The sequence below is a fragment of the Babylonia areolata genome, chromosome 22, assembly GCF_041734735.1.
Source record: "Babylonia areolata isolate BAREFJ2019XMU chromosome 22, ASM4173473v1, whole genome shotgun sequence".
Taxonomy (NCBI): domain Eukaryota; kingdom Metazoa; phylum Mollusca; class Gastropoda; order Neogastropoda; family Buccinidae; genus Babylonia; species Babylonia areolata.
This window is the reverse complement of record NC_134897.1, coordinates 5,662,562-5,684,197: the sequence shown is the minus strand read 5'-3', so window position 1 is coordinate 5,684,197 and position 21,636 is coordinate 5,662,562. Positions and strand designations below refer to the sequence as shown.

The window sequence follows — 21,636 nt, the reverse complement described above, 5'->3', positions numbered from 1 at the left end:
ATATTTAAATGTTTAGATTATCCAGAAACAGAAATGTTATGTTCACTGTTTTCTTCTGCATTTCTTTGTCTTCTGTGCAGAAAGAGAGATTTCAACCACAGCACCAAGACCTTGTGAGTATTACTGGTTTTTGTCAGCCAGCGCGTCGGGCGAAAATAACTCACGGTTATATACTATTATTGATCTATATATCTTATTCGCATGTTTTAGGAACTGTGTTAACATTTTTATGCTTTGCATTTTTTAAAGGTGGACAGCACAAATGTCAATTCCCGTTGCCGATATGTAGTTGTAGAAAGGGGACGTGTCCCAAGTAGAGAGAGGTAGAGGTGCTGAATGGTTGATCTCTGCGAGCCACAAACGACCCTGAGGGTATTCGAGACTAGCCCAGAATGACACCGGGGTACAGTCCAACGAGGGGATAGTTCCAAACTAGTACGCAGGATCATCATCGTGACGAGGAATCGTGCGTACAGAGTGGCGAGATCTCTGGACTTAAATCTTGAATATGCAAGGGACATAAATGCTTGAGTTGTAAGTGCGAGAATCTACCTCCCAAGCACCTGACCACAGCTTACAGATGTCCTTGAAGAGGAATGTCATCTGCAGCATGACGAGGCGCTGCAGGTCCGTAGAGGTGATGCACTATACTGACCGCCCACACATTGCGTCTCTGGCAGCTATGGTTTCACTGAATGAATTCCTTCTCACTTGAATCATGACACGGGACAGGGTTGTGAGCCTCTTTTCTGTCGGGTAAATAAAACATTGCTGTTCGTGGGTTCTTTGGTCGATTTCATGTCAAAACAATACAATGTAAAACATTTGCTGTCTTACCTTTCCCAGTCCACAACTGTTGGTGTTTTGTTTTGTTTTTTATTTGTGATCTGTGCGGAATTGTGCCTGTCACTAGGAATGTGAAGATACACGTGGCGAACACTCGCATGCCCTCATACATATACTTTAGCGAAGGTGAAGTGGTTGTTGGGGGGTGAAACGTGAATGAATGGACAGACTCGTTCCAACTGCTCGAACGGCAGGGTGAGTGAGTAGTGAAAGAGAAATGCTTTAAGGACTTTATTAATTAGCTCATTGGCTGGTCAGTTCATTGTTTCATTATCTAACTGCTAGCTTCTTATCTGGCTTGTTTGTTGCTTGCTTGCTTGAGTAATGGCCTCTCTGTTTTTCAGCAATATCTCTGTCAGGTCCAGACGTGTTGGACAAGGACAACAGACTGGAACTGAGCTGTAATGCCACGGGTCAGGACTACCCCCCTGATGACCTGGACTGGTTCAAAGAGGGCAACAAACTGACCACCAGTGCTGATGAGAAGGTGACCACCCACGCCCCATCTCTTTCTAAAAGTGCCTCTGGCACGGTAGACATGTAACACGTAAGAGGCAGATGCTGAGCTTATGGTGTTGTCGTGGTAATAGTGTTTTCTACTTCCGGATGCTTGTTCCTTAAATCGTTTTCCTTTTTTGTCTTTGACATTGCACATAATCCCTTTGGTCCAATTTATTCTTGTTGTGAGGTCTAGTCATTTGATATGACTAACTCAAACTCCGTAGTTTCATCAAACACAAAAGAATTAATTTTAGATTTCAGGAAGACCAGATCTGACCCCTTACCACTTGTCATTAAAGATAAGCAAAGAGAGATCATAAGCGAATTTAAATTTCTCGGATTGATCATTTCCAACGATTTGAAATTGGAGAAAAATACGGAAAAAAATTGTTAAGAAAGCACAACAGTGCCTGTACTTTCTTCGGTGCCTCAAAAAGTTCGGAATTAGAAAAAGAAATCATGGTTGATTTCTGCCGATCAGTCAATGAAAGTGTGCCAACCTTCGCTATTACTGTTTGGTACGGAAACATTTCCAAGGCAGAAGTTGCAGCCCTGAACAGTACCGTAAAAACTGCCACCAAGATTACCGGGGCTGATCCACCTTCTCCAAACGACATATATTATAAGCGGCTACTCAATCAGCCAGGACGAATCACATCCAAATTTTGGGATTTTCGAGATGCTCCCCTCTGGTCCACGGTACACAAGTATAAGGACGAAAACCAATCGCTTCGCAAATAGCATTTTCCCCAAAGCAGTCAATGCCCTGTCTCTCGAACAAATCCAGTATGATAAATAGAACTGTGCAATCAACCACCACTTACCTGAAGATCTAGTCATCAGCCCCATCCACATGTAATATGCGGCTTCTGTTCAAACGTGTGTGTGTGTGTGTGTGTGCATGTGTGTGTGTGTGCGTGTGCGTGCATGTGTGAGTATGCACAAGTTTTTGTATTGATATTCACATATATGTATCCTAATTTCTACTGTATCTGTGTTTGTATATGATTTTCGATTTATGTTCGTACCTTGTTATGTACTATCCCCCACAATATTCCTTGTGACCCCGGTACACTTGGTAATAAAGACATATTCTAACAGCTCTTTTCAAAGCCACCCTAAATATAAGTACTGATCTCTTTCTGCATCTTTGTAACAATGTGGATACATGTGGTTGGGTATGCATCACGTCTTTTCGCATATGATATGGGAACTGCTGTTTCTGATTGTTCTCCATTGTCACGCGTTTGTGCATAGTGAAGCAATCTCCAGCTCAGTTGGAAAAAAAAATATGTTGTCAACAAGTTTTCAGAAGTAGTAACAGCAGCAGCAACAGCAGCGGCAGTAGTAGTTGTTGTTGTAGTAATATTAGTTGCTTTATTGTTGAGGCAGCAGCAGAAATAGTTGTTGTTCAGACAGTGGCAGTGACAGTGGCAGGAACAGTTGTAATAGCAGTAGTATGAAAACACATGATTGAAAGTCGAACGATCTAACTCGTCCATCGTACCCCTTTAAACCAAACAGGTTTAGAATGTGTCTGCTCTGTGTGTAAATGTTCGACTTTCCCGTTTCATTGGATATGGGGGACTTCCGGAAGACCTTACAGCAGACACAAGACAACATGAAGTTCAACAACAAATATTGTGGAAGCATGAAATAAGGGCAGCGATTTCAGAGGAAAGAAAGCGAACGAGAGAAAGAGAGAGAGGATATTGTTTTTCCTCGGATATTCCTAATATTCCGTCTGTACAATATGTTGTGTCAATGTTTAAACCAAGAAATGTGTGTATTTCGGGCAAAATATTCATGCTATACACGTTACACAAAATGTGTATTGCCTTCTTTTGTTGGACAAAATGTGAATTGCCTTATTTTGTTAGACAAAATGTGAATTGCCTTACTTTGTTATACAATACGCGAACAACATTAAATTGTTAGACAAAGCATGAACTGCATTACTTTTGTGACAATACATGAATTGCATTATTCTGTTAGCCAATACGTGGATTGCATTATTCTGTTAGCCAATACGTGGATTGCATTATTCTGTTAGCCAATACATGAATTGCATTATTCTGTTAGCCAATACGTGGATTGCTCTACGTTGTTAGAGAATACGCGAATTGCCTTGATTCATCACGTAAATTGTGTACCTGCCTCACTTTCTTTACACAACACATGCATTGCCTTGATTCATCACGTAAATTGTGTACCTGCCTCACTTTCTTTACACAACACATGCATTGCCTTGATTCATCACGTAAATTGTGTACCTGCCTCACTTTCTTTACACAACACATGCATTGCCTTGATTCATCACGTAAATTGTGTACCTGCCTCACTTTCTTTACACAACACATGCATTGCCTTACTTTGCGAATCGCCCATGGTTTGTGATCTATTTTTACACACTTTGCTGGTAGAAATGCGAGGAAAGTAAGAGAGACCGAGAGATGGATTGGGAAGGAGTGAGAAACAGAGATATAGAGATGAGAGACAGACATAAGACAGATACAAAGATAAGATTACGTGATACAAACACAAATTTACACAATTAGATAACGTTTATTTGCGAAATATTGCAACTAGGTTAAAATACCCAACTGAAAAGAATAAGAGCTCGAAATTAAAATATTTTTCAAAAGAGGTCTTTTGTTTTGTTTAAAACTGAGAACAGTGCAACCGCTTTAAAATGATGAGCTTTCGTAATGATTAGTGATAATTTCAACAAAGAGCTGTCCCAATTAATCAATGAATCTGTTGTGATTTCGACGAGATTTATCTCTACTGAAATCATGCATGTTCTACTGTATTTCGACAAATGATCAGTAACTGGGATTATTGTTTTACTTTTTTGTTTGTTTGTTTTCTTTAGTATTCTGAACATCTTGGCCAGCTTCCCTTTGGATTTCTAAAGGGTGACAAGTTAAGGTTAAAGGTCAAAGGTCCCAATGATCCACCGTCACCAGTGATCTGATGGATTCGAAGCCCCGTATGATCCACCGTCACCAGTGATCTGATGGATTCGAAGCCCCGTATGATCCACCGTCACCAGTGATCTGATGGATTCGAAACCCCGTATGATCCACCGTCACCAGTGATCTGATGGATTCGAAACCCCGTATGATCCACCGTCACCAGTGATCTGATGGATTCGAAACCCCGTATGATCCACCGTCACCAGTGATCTGATGGATTCGAAACCCCGTATGATCCACCGTCACCAGTGATCTGATGGATTCGAAACCCCGTATGATCCACCGTCACCAGTGATCTGATGGATTCGAAGCCCCGTATGATCCACCGTCACCAGTGATCTGATGGATTCGAAGCCCCGTATGATCCACCGTCACCAGTGATCTGATGGATTCGAAACCCCGTTGCGGAATGGTTTTGTGTCCTTGGCACTTTGTGCTCAACTCTTTGTACCCCCAGGTGTTCCTCAGCCAGGTCTAATTCTTCTATGTTCCCCAGGTCTAGATTCCCCCAGGACGTTTTCAAAAAATGGTGTAATTTCAAACTGAAGAAAATGAAAAAGAAAAAAAAAACACTTAATGACTGAAACTTTTATTGTTCACATTTTTTTTTTGAATACATTCCTAGGTTTTATGCTGGAAGATGCTGTCTTACATATCAATATCAACGAAGATTATTTGACTTTAACTGAATTAAATGCAGAACTGTGTCATTCCTGTTACCAGATCTTTTTGTTGTTGTTGTTGTTGGAGCAATGCAACATAACATCAATCCTTTTTTTCGGTTACAGCCTTCTTTGCAAAGGTGATTTCAACATTCTAAACTAATATTTTGTCGGAAATATTCAGAACATTAATTTCTAGCCCAATAAAGAATATGAAATTCCCAAATACGTACTATTTGCATATCTGCCAGACTGAATAGAACATACCATGTGTCCATGCATTCAAGACTGACCACAACGTGAGGCAGAACTCATTGCCACAAACAAGTTTTGCAACTGTCTGGACAACAAAGTGAACCATTAATTAACAGTAAATTGATTAAGTACTGGTAACAGGAATGACATGGATGGACACAACTCACACACAAAAAACCCTGAAGCAATCGAACTGGCAAGACAAAAAGGTGTCATCATGATTTCACTACCACCGCATTCAACACATCGAATGCAACCACTTGATGTTGCCTTCTTCAAGCCATTGAAGTGCTACTTCAACCAGGCTGTCTGAACAGTGGCTGAAGTCACACCCAGGGTCCAGGATAAGTGTCTTCAACATTTGCAGTCTCTTTTCAGCAGCATACATGAAGGCAGCCACAATGACAACAGCCGTTCGAGGATTCTCTTGCTGTGGAATATGGCCTTGCTCAAGAGATGTTTTTGAAGATGACTTTGTGCCCTCTGAAACCCTTGCCAGAGAATTTTTGTGGGAGGTATCAGAGGGCCAGGTCTCCCCAGTCTCGCCACCCATACCTCCAAGACCCCCAAGGGAGAAAGAGAGCAGTGCAACACCCGCAGTGCCGCCACGACCTGAATACATCTCACCTCGTCATCCCCCTCCTCTTCCACCTAGGGTTCCCTGTCCTCCTCCTCGCCCACCGAGGATTCCTACATGCCCAAAGCCTCGCGCTGACAGCCAACCTTTGCTGTACACACAAGCACACATGGACAGACAGCCGTCTCTCCATTCGCCTCAGATACATCCAGGATCCACCTCTGATCCATCGGCAGGAGATGGGGATGGGTTCAGTGCATCTGGACTTGCCCTTAAAACACTTATGTCCACATCACCAGCAGAGAAATCCGGTGTCAGGAGCTTGTCTTCAGGACCCATAGAAAATGCAGTCATAATCCCAACAGCCTCAGATGGACGTTGCTTTTTTAGAAGTGTATGCATCTCACTTCACCAAGACCTTCAGACAGCTGATCGAGATGCAAGTGGGAGGCCGAACCAGAAAATACTGTGCTTGCAAGAAGAAGCTGTGGCAGACAATCTTCGTGGGCAGACAGTAAACTTCATGCTAGAAAATCATCATATCTATGACGGCATTGAAGGAGAGGGTTTGTGTGCTGACATGCCACCGAGGCTCCGGTTCAAAACAATGACGGAGAGGGTGAAACAAACCTCATTGCCAGGGGAATTTGAAGTTGTGGTGTTGAGTAAAGTCATACAAAGACCAATACATGTGTTCAACATGCCTTCTGGCTTCACCAGTATTTACGGAGAAGAATTAGCATCTCAGCCAGTTTGTGTTGCTTTCACCCGACTTGGGGAGCACACTGGGCATTACGAAGCCATCGTTCAAATGCCAGGGTCATCTGCAAATACAGATCCAGATTCCCTGACTGCAGAGTTCCGATCACTTGGGGTCATAGTGCCCATGCCAGCGCGTGTGCCGAATGCTCTTCCTGCAGAGACCTCTTCACCAGCCAAAAAGAGATCCCAGTCAGAAATCTTCACGTCCAGTCCATACAAAAATGCCGTAACTGCATCCAAGAAAAACAATGCAAAACAAATCAAGCAAAAGAAACCAAAGACAACGGGAAAAAAAGCAGCTGCTGAAAAGTCAGGTGCCTCGCAAGACTCAGAGTGGTTCTGTTTCATTTGTTCAGAGACGAGATCCAGTGTTATGCATGCAAGCAGTGGATCCATGAAGCCTGCGCTAATGTGACTGGCCATGATGAACAATTCTTTTGTGAGTTTTGTAAGTCATAAAAGCCTGCTGGAAACTGGATCTGTGACAGAAGACTGATAAACATTCAACAAAAACCCGACTCAGAACAGAGTAGTAGTTTGCTGATTTGTTTGATTTTTTAATTGTGCTGACAGATTTTCTTTCTTTTTTTTAATTGATACGGAGGACTTTTTTGGGGGGAAAAGAAAAGACAGAAAAATAGGCCTATGTTCGGTACACAGATAGAAGTTATTCAGAAGGAATACGTGTGCTGCCTGGTTGACTAAAGCCAAGGTGAACTGGTTTATGTCTTGTTTTACTGTCAGTATAGTGAAATAACCATCACTGAAAGGAAAGAGAAGTAGATGAGACAAGCCTACATAAGTTACAAATACAATATTTTCATTTTTCTAGACAAGCCGACATAAGTTACAAATACATTTTCAATTTTTTTAGACAAGCCTACATAAGTTACAAATACAATATTTTCATTTCTTAAAACGTGGTCAGGATGACCAAGCTGTTCAAGTAGTGCTAATGATGGTAACCATTTTTATTTTAGCTGATTTTCACTATAAGTGGATAAATGGTGAAAGAGAGAAAGATGTCACACAATTCATAATTAGCCTAGATTGTTTTAGAATTAGAAAGTGTTCTATTTAAGTTGTTTTAAACTAATTGAAAAGGTCCACTTCAATTTTAAACCAATATTTTAAAATGAAAAGAGTTTCATGTTTCTCTTGTATGTTTTATTAGTTAAAACAGAAGTGCAATGCTAAACATGGCTTCAATACATTAAATAATGACAGTAATTTGGCATTTCAACAGATTTATTGAGTACTTTCAGTTCACAGATTTTGTTTCATTCATTTCCTGTGGTTCGAAATTAAAAGTTTTACACCGTTATATCTTCTTGTTTTTTGTGTTTTCCTTGCCGTTTGGATGATGGTACAATAACCAGTTACCAATGGTACAATTTGACAATCAGGTCTTAGATTTTGGACCACTTCATGCAATTTACTTTTTTGCTCACATTTCCTTGAAATTTGATTTTACTCAGGTCTCATCCTGTGTGACCAAAGCCCATGCCATCCTTTATCACTGGAAACTTTTAAAATCAAATTTCACTTATACTCAAAGTCAGGAAACGGGTTTATCCTTAAGGGGTACGATATCCAAGCCTTTACCATACCTCCTTTGCTTTTCAACTGCTGATAGGCCCATATCTTTACTAGTGCAGTAGTAATTAAATATTTTAAATCCTTCCACCTGGATGCGGTTCACAGACTGTGTATCCACGACGGATGAAGAGAGAGAGAGAGAGAGAGAGACTCAGTCTTGAGAAAAAAAACGTCATCATCAACTGACTGCAGCTTATGACGTCAATTTTTTTTCTCTTTTGAGAAAACAATTTACAAGGTTTGAAACTAAAAGACAGAAATCATGTCATGAGTATCTTCATTAGTTTTCTTCATATATTTTGTCATTGCTGTTATCAGTATGTCATGCCTGTTACTGCTCCGTTCATAACAGGAATGATGCTAACAGGAACTGGTTGAAAGATGATCATTTCGTCATTTGTGTGGAAAAACTTAATTTTCTGTTCCAAATCACATTGAATCATATTCATCTTATTCAACATTATATATGTTTTTGTGCGCTCGTTATATCCTGATTGCCTTTGGTAGCAGTAATGACTATGAAAAATTAAATCTCGTACCTTGAAGGACGCTCGGGGCGTTCAGTGTTGTTGCATTCAGTGCAGGGAACAGACTGGTGTTTTCCTACAGCTCTGAAAGGAAATTACAGATAGCAAAAACAGTCACAGGGTGACTCAGTTTGAATGGCACCCTTATGCTTCTGTAACAGGAGTGACATCATACCTGGGGACACGTACTTTTCTGTTTTCATAATTAAAAGAAAAACATTAAAGGTGCCTGTCTTAAAATCAGTATGTTGATGACCATGGGTTCTCTGTGAGTGAGGGAATTCATTGCTGAAATGGTATGTTCGCACCTTTTCTTTTTCTGTATAAAATAATTTCGGAAAGAGTGATGGAAGTGATAAAGTAAAACAACCGGACAATCTTATGCTAATCTGTCGTAGATGTCATAGTAGGCCAATATAAGCCTCAGTTGTGAAAGAATGAAGACATTTCAATCCTGGAAATTTATTCGTATAGAAAGGACCATATTGAAATAGAAAACATATAATATGTGGTGGTTTCCTTTATATGAATATGATTTATGAGGGTTTGAAGGTGAGCATGTCTTAATTTTATTGACCGGGGCGCGAGAGGGTACCCTTGTGCCAAGGGCAGTAACTCTGAGTGCGTCCCAATTTTTTTTCTTGGGAACATTTAAAAATGAATTCAGCCGACCTCGAACACTATTTCAAGTCTAGTCTACATCATTCCTGAGGGGGAGGGGGGAGAGAGCAGTTAGGTGGGGGTGCATGGGGGGTGCACGGTAACTCCGTCGGCCGTGCGGACTAAAGGTTCATTTGAATGGTAACAGGATCTGATTTATGTCGGCAGCTATCTGTCAAGTGTGAATGCATGAGTAAAAGGCAAACCAAGTATTGTCAGAAAACATTTAGACAATACACCTATTGCCAGCTGCTTTATATCAATCCGTGTATTGCATTATAATAAGTCATATTATCTGACTTCGAACATTGACGTTAATATATACACACAAAATCAGCAAATGCAGATTCTGGGTCTCATGATATAATGGTATAAAAGTTACACCTCCAAACTTAAAAGTGTGTGTTGTGCTATGCACGAAATTACCCATATTCATGTGCAAAGCTTGCCTCGTGTATGCTAATTGCATTACTTGCAAAATCTGTAGGTATACTATTTTGGCAAACGATAACGTTTGAGTGAAGCCATGTGTGTGCACAGCTTTTTATCCGCAAGTTCGTGTCGCTGACGGACAAGACCATCTTCAGCACGCTGGAGATCAGGGACGCCCAGCTGGAGGACAGTGGACTGTACATCTGCCGGACCTCCAACCTGCAAGTCCGCAGTCTGCATGTCACCGTGCTCGACAGTCAGTGTGTGTGTGTGTGTGTGTTTGTCCATGCGTGTGTGTGTGCGTATTTCTGTACGCATATGTGCGTGTGCGCGTCTGTGTGAGGTGTGCGCGTCTGTGTGAGTGTGTGTGTGTGTGTGTGTGTGTGTGTGTGTGTGTACTCAGAGCACCAGATTACCCTCCAAAATGGGTATACTTACGCAAGTGATACAATATTTTGAAAGCAGAGCATAGTTCGATTTGAAATACAAAGATACAAATATGGCCATACTGGTCACTGTTCACATTTATTAGCGCTTGGCAACTTTTCCCGTCGTTTACACAAATTGTTCTACATGGCTCACACACAAAGTGATATGCTCTGAAAGCTCGCACATGGAAAGGAAGTTCAGAGAAATCAAAAAACGGAACAGCTACTGGATAAAAGTTTCCGACCTCCGTTGTACCGCTAATTGCAGTCTGTATCAACAGTTTTCTCTGTTTCATATTTTCTCAGTCCAGTTGATTTCAGAAAATTTTGTACTCGACTGTTTATCTACATCGTTTAGGCTCGTTGTAGAATAGCTTATGATCGGAGTTTGTTTTGAACTTTGCTTCATGTGCCAGAAAGTCAATGGTAACAGCCCACTCTTTTTTTCTGTGAATGTCTAATGTTAACTTTAAAACACACATACACACACGCGGGCGCGCGCACACACACACACACACACACACACACACAGCACACACGTAGGCACGCACACACACATACATAATTACACGACGCATATGCATCAATTACCAGTGTCACAGACACAAACGCACATATAAACGCCATTCGCTAATGTCTCTGTCTCTGTCTCTGTCTCTGTCTCTCTCTCTCTCTCTCTCTGTATATATATATATATATATATGTGTGTGTGTGTGTGTCTGTGTGTGTGTGTGTGTGTGTGTGTGTGTGTGTGTGATTATAGACAGATAGATAGATATAAACGTCGGTCCCACAAACAGAATACATGCATGCATTAGTGCAGCTACACTCGTACCTACACACACTCACTCACTCACTCACTCACTACCCACCACTACCCACCAGCCAATACCCACCCATACGCTTCAAGTTAAAGTTTCAAGTTTTAATTACCCGTTCAGGCCTATTAGAGTATGCCAGAATACCACAAAATAATGATCATATTCCCAGAACAAACATTTTCAAATGCACGACAGTGTCACATAAAAGTGGAGAACCACAAATGTCTTTAAACCCCAAAATAGTATGTCGACAACATTTTGTAAATTTAATAAACTTACAGCAAAAATGATTTGTTGCTTCCTTTGAGCATATTACAAAAATCCAAAACCGATTTCCGGAGACAAATATCTTTAGGCACATACCTATTTTGCAACTGATCACCATGGGACATCCCGTTATAAAATGAAACTCATCCCCAGTCACAAACCTGTTACAAGCCCTTACATAACCGTAACTCTCGTGGTTTGCCTGTGCAGTCTCTCTTTTTCTATTTCCAACTTATAATTACTACTTCGAAATTTGAAGAAGCTAATAACATGATTATTAGGCGCGCGCGCGCGCGCGCGCGCACACACACACACACACACACACACACACACACACACACACACACACACACACACACACACACACACACACACACACGTATGCACGCACACACATAGTCCCACAGTTTTGCCGGAAATGGGGTTGGAAAAGATCTCTGAGGCCATGAATTTAAAATCGAGGAAGTTGTTCAGTCTGCTATATTTGGGAATGCTCTACTCCATTCTCAAGAAACCTGCATATTAGTAAGTTGGGTATAATATCAATGTTTTAGAACTCAACAGTCGCAAAGGATCAGACACTGAACACATTGTGACGAGAAAGGAAAATAATTTATAGAAGATGACGCAGTATGCGAAAACCCGGCTGAAGTCGCATTCAGCGATTCTTCGCTGTACATAAAAACAAGTGGTTAGGGTCAAAATTATCAAGATCGAGATTTTTTATAAATATTGCATCCTCGAAGTCTTATCTTTGCTGTCGGTAAGTACCTTTGCACAGAACACCCTGGAACTGTAGTATTTTCAATGTTTTCAGGTGCATGCCTGTCAAAACCATGTAGAAAAATACTGCACTCTTTTACTCTATTTCAGTTGCATGCTGAAAGCAACGAAGACGGGGGAAATCCGCTCTGCGAAGTAATATGAGCAGTGAACAGGCATGAATCGTCTTCCCCAGATCTTCTGAATCAACATAGCGTATGAATGTTGTCGGTTTTCAAAGGTTTTACTGGTGTCATGTACAACACCTATTAACGGGAAACAACCCAGGACAGTAAGAATGTTTGGGCGGACAGAGTGATGGCCCTTGGAGGGTGAATCTAGATGGCGTAGGAGTAAAATAAATCTAATGCTGAAACTCCAAACTAATTTGGTGTTGCTATTGAATGCATGGTCTACATAAACCTCGTATAGAACACATAACATGGTGTCAGAAGCGGAGCTGGAAGTACTAGTAAGTTCTGGAAAGCAACGGACGTTGTAAAGAAGAAATGGATGCAAATTGTATCAAATTCAATCGGGAAGCACGTGGCCTGGTCGACGAATGGACATCGTTCAAGGACCATGCCAGTTTCATGTTCAAAGGACCTTTGAAGCAGAAGTCAGAAGAAGAGAAATGCTCCAACCTGATGCTACGGGTCGGCGACAATGGGAGGAAGATCTTCTTAACATGGCGACTATCTGAAGAGGAACAGAAGTTGCAGAACTACTACGATCGTTTTCAGGAATATGTACAACACAAAGCGAACCCCATCTTCGCGAGGTACAGATTTCAGTCCAAGGTGCAAGCATCGGATGAAACGTGTGAACAGTTTGTGACAGAACTGAAACTGTTGGTGAAAGATTGTGCTGATGGTAACACAGAAGATGAGATGGTCAGGGAAAGAATTGTGTTTGGTACGAAATCAGAGAAAGTGCGGGAAAAGCTGATTGACATTGGTTCAGACCTCACTCTGGGTAAGGCTATAGAGGTTGCTAGGATAGAGGAAATGTCCTCCACACAGCTAAAAGAAATGAATTTGACTGCAAGGCATCAGTGAATGCTCTGCAACAAAGAAAGTATAAATCACACACGCACAAATCAGCAAAGAATAGGAGGAATCCACATCCACACAAAGTCAAAGAAACAGGCAGTAGATGTGGGAATAAACATACACAAGATGCACACTGCCCTGATATGGGGTAGGAATGTAAGAAGATGAATCATTTTGCTCAAATGAGCAAAACAAGAGGCAGAAAGATAACAAAAAGAAAGAACATACGCAAAGTTGAGGAAACTGAAAGTGATGAAACAGATTTTGAGGCAGAATACGAATGCGTATACACACTTGGAATAGTGGACACAAAGATAGACAGTACAAACACAGGATGGTTTGATAAGCTAGATGTTGAAGAAACAGTCACTTTTCAACTTGACACAGGTGCAAGATGCAATGTCCTTTAAAAAAATCACGTTCAAAACTTTGACAAAGAAAAAACTAGAGAAGACAAAAATCAAACTGAAATCATACTCAGGACATACAGTCAAAACTCTTGGAACAACCAAACTCACATGCTGATGCAAAAGTTCAGAACAGGACATACAGTTCAGGCTTTCAGTCGAACATTTTAATTGATGTTTTCTTCATTCTGTCGTATGTGTGACTCACAAAAATTCATTGAAGGACCTATGTGTTCATAAAATCTAGGCAACGTGAAGTGAAACATCATCTGCAAAGCGGCTCGCAGCTATTCTCAACGATCGTAACAGTTTGGTTGTCAAGTGAAAGCATGACCTGTTGCACACATGAACTGTGAGTCTATCTGAACATCTTTAGGCAATAGACATCTTGAAATTTTCCTCGCTTGGCTACAAATAGCTATGAAATTTGGCCACCCTTCACGCACCAGCCGCGTTAATGTAACTGCAGATCTAAATGTATTTCCTTCAAGTTGATTTTCAAACTATCATTGTGTTGTTGTGGTATGTATATGATTCGTTTCAGAAACTTTGCTGAATAAATTTAGCACAAAACATGTAATTTGGTCACAGTATAACCAAATGCCCTTGACTGCCATACCCGTAATTTTTTTTTTTTTTTTTTTATTTTTTTTAAGACAAATATAAAATTTGTAGCCAGAGACAACTGAGTCAGTTCTGAATATGTGTTGCACGCATGTACTGTGATGCTATCTGAACATTTTGAGGCACATAGACTTACCAGCACTTTCTTCGAATGGCTAAATTAGTCATGAAATTAGGTCACAGAGTACATAATGTGCACATTGTAAAACCAAATAAACAATTTTGATAGTTTCAACTTGACTGAAAAACTAAAACATCAAGCTGGTATCACAAAGTTAATGAAAAACCCTTCCCGACTAGTTGGGTTGTCTCTTTCCAACTGGGCAATGTTTAGTCTTTGTGACAGTATCTGCCATATGTATACAAGGATGTGCACTTTTAGTTGCAGCATTTGCACCTTTCTCTGTACACCGCTGTGCAGGAGCAGTGAATCAGTTGATATCAAGTTTCTTGAGCTTTTGCGGAATGGTCCACAAAAGTCTTCCCCTCTCCTTTTCGCAGTTCCCACCGTTCTACCTCCAGGTGTAAGCACTCTCTCGGATAAACTGCTCTTTGTGTGCCGTTCAAGAGCTGCTGGTGTGGGTGGAGTATTTTCCAAAGTTTTCTTTTCTTTAGCGAGGAGAGGCTGTCTGACCATGCTGACGACACGCAGCTTACTCAGACAATCAAACAACAGGGCAACAAACTGCTCAGCTATGTACTTAGGGACTTATTCTGATTATCCATCATCATTAGGAAAGCATTAGCAGTTTGCTTACACAGTCCATGTGTTCCATGCTTCTCTTTTGCTACTGCCAACAAGCAAAGCCATGGCTTAAGCGCGATTCCTGCTGAACAACGACAAAATCAAAAGTGACAAAGGGAAGGGAGGGTGGAGTGATATGAATCTGATACATATCATATTTCTTATCACCATCTGATACTAGTGTTTTTTCTAACCAAAGTTGTGTGCTGCAAACGAAACGACTAACTTCAACAGCCCACATCCATCACTGGACAAGCCGTTCAAGCACGTGGCGGTCAACATCACACATTACCTGAGCTTGGGATATCTCTCCAGGAGTGGGACAGATTTCCCAGTAGCAAACAAGAAACGTCATTTGAGGCATGAGGAGGCATTGCAGGACTGTTATCGAGGGTCACGGGAGTCAACTCATTACTGACGGTTCAGTTTGTGTCGATTTCACCACACTAATGACCGTAAATCGAATGAGAATACTTTTTTCATCCCATGCCCTGTTTATGGTTGATATTGGGGGTAGCCCTTGTATGTGTTCATTGTTACTATTCCCCCAAAAAAATTACGAGTGAATTTTCTTTGTGTTGAATTTTGGACAAGGAACGTGATTTTCACTAGAAAGCTGAAAAAACAATAAAGGGGCCAAGTTTCCCCCAGAAGGATATGCACTGTGCTGGTCAAACGCCACCCATGCCAGTACTTTTCCCCCATTAAACCTTCTTTTTAGCAAAGCATTAATCTTCTGAGTTATTTCTTCATCCAATCAATCTGATCTCTTATTTCGTCTCTTCGGTTTGGACATTCTTTTTATTAAATCGTTGATTTCACACGAGTATAGTGGGGTTTTGTTGTTTACAATCGACATTCAGATTATGCCATATTTAGATCCAGTTCTATCGGTCCATTCAATTCTGTTCAGTTCCATATAACTTTATTAATCCGACTGTAAATTATTTGTACATTCAAAGGCTCTTCACATACCACAGTCTCTCAGCCCATAGTCGACACACATATGGACATGACAAAATGGAACCATAAAGTTGTCAAGTAAGCATATCAAGCTGAATGAAAACATGAAAGTGTTGAAACACAGCAGCTTGATTTATCATGCAGTAAAAGATATATTCGTAACTAACGTGCAGTGCAAGAAAGCGCTATTTCACAATACGAAACACTACAACAAATTCATAATTCTAAATTCTTAAATAATGAAGCAAAGCATTCTTGCATGCAATAACAGATATGTGCTCTAAACAAGTTCTTGGGCAACAGACACACAAGGATGAACAAAGACAGTTATATAATCAATATACATGATTAAGACACATTTTATTTTATTTTATCCTATTCTATTTTATTCTATTATGTTTTATTCTATTTTATTGTTTCCAACAGTGTAAAATCAAAATTAGATTAAACACAGTAATAGCTATTATTTCCGGACAAGAGTTAAAAGACACGGAGAACGCCTTTGCATACAACACAACAACCCTCTCCGTATCATCTCTTCTCCCTCATTCAGACAGCTCATCATACTATCCTCCATTTCCCATGATCTGAAACGGCAAGACAGATCGCATCATTCTAAAGGAGATTCGGTCATGTTTAAACAGCCATGTTGCGTCCAGTGACGGGAATATGAAGTGCACGCCCAGCAATTAGACTTGTAATGTGTCTAGGTCCTTTTTAAAGATAGTCCGTGCAGCATCCAATTTTAGGACCGCCGTGAAAAAAATGATACGTTAAAAAAGGGCCGAGCGGCAATTTCCTTGTTTCCCTAATTTCTTCAGTTTGATTGTTTAATTTGAAAGGCGTCAGCTTACCATCCCAACTCTTTTGACGCTGTGTGTGTGTGTGTGTGTTTGTGACTTTGTGCGTGCCACAGAAATTTAGGTCAATCGACTCGATGTCGGTTCAAAAACATTATAGCACTCACAAAAAAGCAAAAGTTTTGACCAGGTTTCATTGTTAAAAAACAACTAAAAAACATGCTTTATTTGTATACTTCCCTTGATTCTGTTTGTGTATCTGTCTGGATTGCAGACTCTTGACTGTCCGTCCGTCCTTCTGTATGTGTATGTGTGTCTCTCACCCTCTACCCCATCTCTCTCTCTCTCTCTCGGCCTCTCTTTCAAAGCCAGCAAAATACAACCAAGCAGCAACAACAGAAGTAAAATGAGCACAGCTTTAGTAGCAGCAAATCCTTGCGGTACGTTCGGGTTGTTTATTTTCTCTCAGTTTCCTGCTGTGCTACAGCCACGGCGCATTGTGATGTCAGAATGATGGAGATGTGAGGAGCTAACGCCTGCTTCCTTTGTCTGTTTCAGCTGGAACGAATAACGTGAAGAGAGGTGAGATGACGTGGGCTGCAGATAGTGCTTATACGCGGTGTGTGCGTGTGTGTGTGGAGGGGGGGATAGGGGGGGCACACACAATTTTCCAGCATTGTTATTGTTGAATTGTTTATCACAAATGTATAGGTGGGGATATTTGTGTGTGTGTTGTGTGTGTGTGTGTGTGTTTTGTTTGTTTTTTGTTGTTGGTGTTGTTGTTTTTTTGTCTTTTTTTTGTTTGTTTGTTTTTGTTTTGTTTTTTATGGGGGAAGGGTATACATTTTTTTTAAAATCTACTTACCACGCGCTTACGTACATAGTTTATGCAAACGTACACGCAAGCGTTCGAAATTTCTTACATGAACCCATCCAGACAAAGATACACGTGAAACGGCAGACAAATAGCCAGAGAGACACATAACTGAACGGATCAAAGAATTGGCAGTCTCACGGTTCAGAACCTACATACGAATCAGTAACATAATTTCTAACACATTTGTTTTAAATCATAGAACTAAAAACATGGGTAGAAAAGCAACAATATACATGGGAGTACAGCTACACCACGAAACATACAATGGCAAAATGCCGAAATTAAGAGACTGGTCTTTCAGTTAGGCATACTTTTACAGCAAAGTGCATACAAAAAGAAAAAAGAATAATTTGGCACCTGTGGTCGCTGTTATTTTTCCGACCTATTGTGAAGTCGCTGCTCTGTTGTGTTCCTTCCACATAAATCCCTTGTTCGTCGCTTAAAGCTCGACTAAAAGCGTCATTGTAGCCACACGATGCCCGTTAAGGCAAGCCACTGACATCGAAGCATAGCATTGGACAAGGCTAGCCACCAGTCGAAACCGTGCTCCGACAACGTCTCTCCAACATTGCAATGGAGACCCTTTGAGTTGACACTTTTCCGCCACAGCGCAGTTCCTAAAAAATACATATTGTTAAAAAAAACAAAAACGAGTCAGTAAGAACTGAGATGCGCGGACACAAAGAGCAGGATATCAGGCTGTGCGCTGCTTGCTACTCCAGAACTTTTTAGTTTCCCGCAAACACCTGTACTGAACACTTGTTCTGAACCTGGGATCACACAGGTAAGATCTTTTACGTGTGACAAGACGAGCATGGGCCGGTCAAACTCAGGTTTAAATGTTTAGAGCTGTCGAAACATTTAAATATTATTTATACAACATACCACTTTAACCGGGCACACTATACGTCATTCACACTTAGTTGGGTCGGGGAATAAGTGCGGATAAATATATAGCAATATGAAAGAGCCAGGCGAAGAGAGAGAGAGAGATCAAACTGTTGAATTAACTGTCGAATTGATATGGCTTGCAATCTCTGAAAATATAAATGCCTTATCAGAAAAATATAGATGATAATCACATAAACTTGATCATCGCGAAATAAAAGTGAAAGAGAAAGATGCTTATTTAATACACCATTTTTCAGTAATATTATTAGTTCTGAAATAAGAAATCATTCCAGTCGAGGTTTGAAAGAAGCTAATCCAGGTTAAAGAGTATTTTTCTGCCTTTCAACACGTTACAATAGCATTAAACATTATATCTGATTTTCAGCAGACTAATGAAAGCAGTGGTGTGAGATTTACTGTTATCCCATTCCAATGTATAAACATGAAATTTAGCGAGCAAATGTATCCAATCAAAATTTTTATCAGCAACAACACCATCTTTAACACCAAGCAAGATGAGATCTGAAAATGTTACGCTAGTGCAAGTTTCACAAGTGCTCTTCATTAGCTTTCAAGAGAATTCCAGAAAGCACCAGTAATATGACAGTTCCAGAATAAGTGTAAAATTGTTTCTTCTTCTTCATCACAGAGAAGTGAATCAATGACTTTACGAAGAAATAGCTATCTGCTTGATAGCAGAATTTTTAACAGTAGTCTGCATTGAAACCATCTCAACTGTGTGTCAGATGTCGACTGAACGTATTTTGAAATACATGATTCCCGATTAAATTTTCATAATCTACGTTTCATTTGTTAATACCTGTAGGTAGAAAGTAACATTTAAAAAAACCCTGACAGTCGCAATGAAAGAAAAACTCATCTGGTTATCCCCTTACATAGTGTGCTTGGAGTTTGAGATTTATGAACAGTTCAGATTCATTCTTTATTTTATATTTCATCTGCGAAACGTAGGAAAACATGATGCTTTTTCTAGTGTCCAATGAAATTTCATTTTTGTTACATGGCAACATAATACAATCTTAACTGTTGGTAGATAGCTGCTTTTTCCGAGCCCTCTTGTAGTATTGCTGGCGATGGTCCTTCTCAACATTCTTAATATTTCATTTTTTTATATCTGTGTATAGGAACCATTTGAAATTTCTATCAGTTATCCCACATTATCATGAGATGGAAGTTCTGGGTATCTGTACATCTTTTCTTTCTTTCTTTTTTTCAGAAGAGAAACACAAACACGGACAAGTGACTGGCATTTTGCTACAATCAGCGTGTCTCTGTGTGCAGGCACCCACAAGGGTCTGTCAGGGGGGGCGGCTTGTCTCTTCCCCCAAATACTGACTTCCATCACTGGAATTCTGCTGCTGTTGATGGGGATAGGTGGCTGTGACTATGGATAGATCAGATCATCATCTTATTTTGGTCTCGTCATCTTCAGCCACCTTATATATGACCCATGTCTCCAAAGCACCGCCATGGACATTTTTTACCATCGGTTCTGCTGATTAGTTGGTGGAATCATCAGCCGCAACGCAAGTAACCGTTCCTGCACGGCCCGTGATTCGTGTTTAAAGAAAATGCGCGAACTGTGATCAAGGTACTTCATTATAGCTTTTTGGATAAACGATCTCTTTTCTTCCAAACAGCTGTATGTCAAGATGTGATTCACTAAAACACGATATGCAAGTATTTATTGCTTCCTGGAGCTTTGTGAGTTAACAACGTGTACAGACGCAGATGGCCTCAGCGTGCTAGCTGAATGGCCCCAACCAACAAATTCAACGTGTACCCTTCATTTACGGGTTTCTTGGTCCTACGTTTATCAGGCAGCCTCTCTTCAGCAAATACCACAGGACGAAACGCCCGTGTCATCACACATTGTATCACCTGATAATGTCATTCACACATCCTGTTAATGCAGTTCATACACCCTTTCAACGTCATTCACACACCCTGCCAGTGTCCTTCATACACCCTGTCAACGTTCTTCATACACCCTGTCAACGTCCTTCGTACACCCTGTCAACGTCCTTCACAAACTCTGCCAGTGTCCTTCATACACCCTGCCAACGTCCTTCACACACCCTGCCAGTGTCCTTCATACACCCTGTCAACGTCCTTCACAAACTCTGCCAACGTCCTTCACACACCCTGCCAGTGTCCTTCATACACCCTGTCAACGTCCTTCACACACCCTGCCAGTGTCCTTCATACACCCTGTCAACGTCCTTCATACACCCTGTCAACGTCCTTCATACACCCTGCCAACGTCCTTCACACACCCTGCCAGTGTCCTTCATACACCCTGCCAACGTCCTTCATACACCCTGTCAACGTCCTTCATACACCCTGTCAACGTCCTTCATACACCCTGCCAACGTCCTTCACACACCCTGCCAGTGTCCTTCATACACCCTGTCAACGTCCTTCACAAACTCTGCCAGTGTCCTTCATACACCCTGTCAACATCTTTCACGCGCTCTGCCAGTGTCCTTCATACACCCTGTCAGCGCTCCATACACCCTGTCAACGTTTTTCATACACCCTGTCACTTTCATACACCCTGCCAACGTCCTTCATGCACCCTGTCAATGTCCTTCATGCACCCTGTCAACGTCCTTCATGCACCCTGTCAACGTCCTTCATGCACCCTGTCAACGTCCTTCATGCACCCTGTCAACGTCCTTCATGCACCCTGTCAACGTCCTTCATGCACCCTGCCAACGTCCTTCATGCACCCTGTCAATGTCCCGCATACACCCTTTCAAGGTCCTTCATATACCCTTCCAATTGCCTTCTTACACGCTGTCAACGTATTTCATACACCCTGTCATATTTCATACATTCTGTCAGCGTCCTTCATACACCCTTCCTGCACTCTTACAATGTATTTCATACACCCTTACAACGTATTTCATACACCCTGTCAACGTCCTTCATATGCCCTTCCAACTTCCTTCATACGCCCTTACATCGTTATTCATACAACCTGTCAACATGCTTCTTACACCCTTCCAACGTTCTTCATACACCCTGTCAACGTCCTTAATACACCCTTCCATCGTTATTCATACACCCTGTCAACATTCTTCATACACCCTTCCAACGTTACTCATACACACTGTCAATGTCCTTCACACACCCTTCCAACGTCTTTCATATACCGTTCCATCATTATTCATACA

General features: G+C 41.0%; 1 protein-coding gene across 1 annotated transcript in view; it reads left to right on the top strand.

Annotated features, from left to right (window-relative positions):
- Positions 1–21,111, top strand: part of LOC143297362 (lachesin-like) — a 216,140-nt gene extending 195,029 nt beyond the window's left edge. Inside the window, exons 5-9 of the mRNA XM_076609669.1 lie at positions 81–113; positions 1,191–1,333; positions 9,908–10,055; positions 17,227–17,250; positions 19,739–21,111. Of these exons, the coding sequence (XP_076465784.1) occupies positions 81–113; positions 1,191–1,333; positions 9,908–10,055; positions 17,227–17,250; positions 19,739–19,851 (461 nt within the window). The 3' untranslated portion in view covers positions 19,852–21,111. The remainder of the gene's footprint in view (positions 1–80; positions 114–1,190; positions 1,334–9,907; positions 10,056–17,226; positions 17,251–19,738) is intronic.
- Positions 21,112–21,636: the final 525 nt, after the last annotated feature.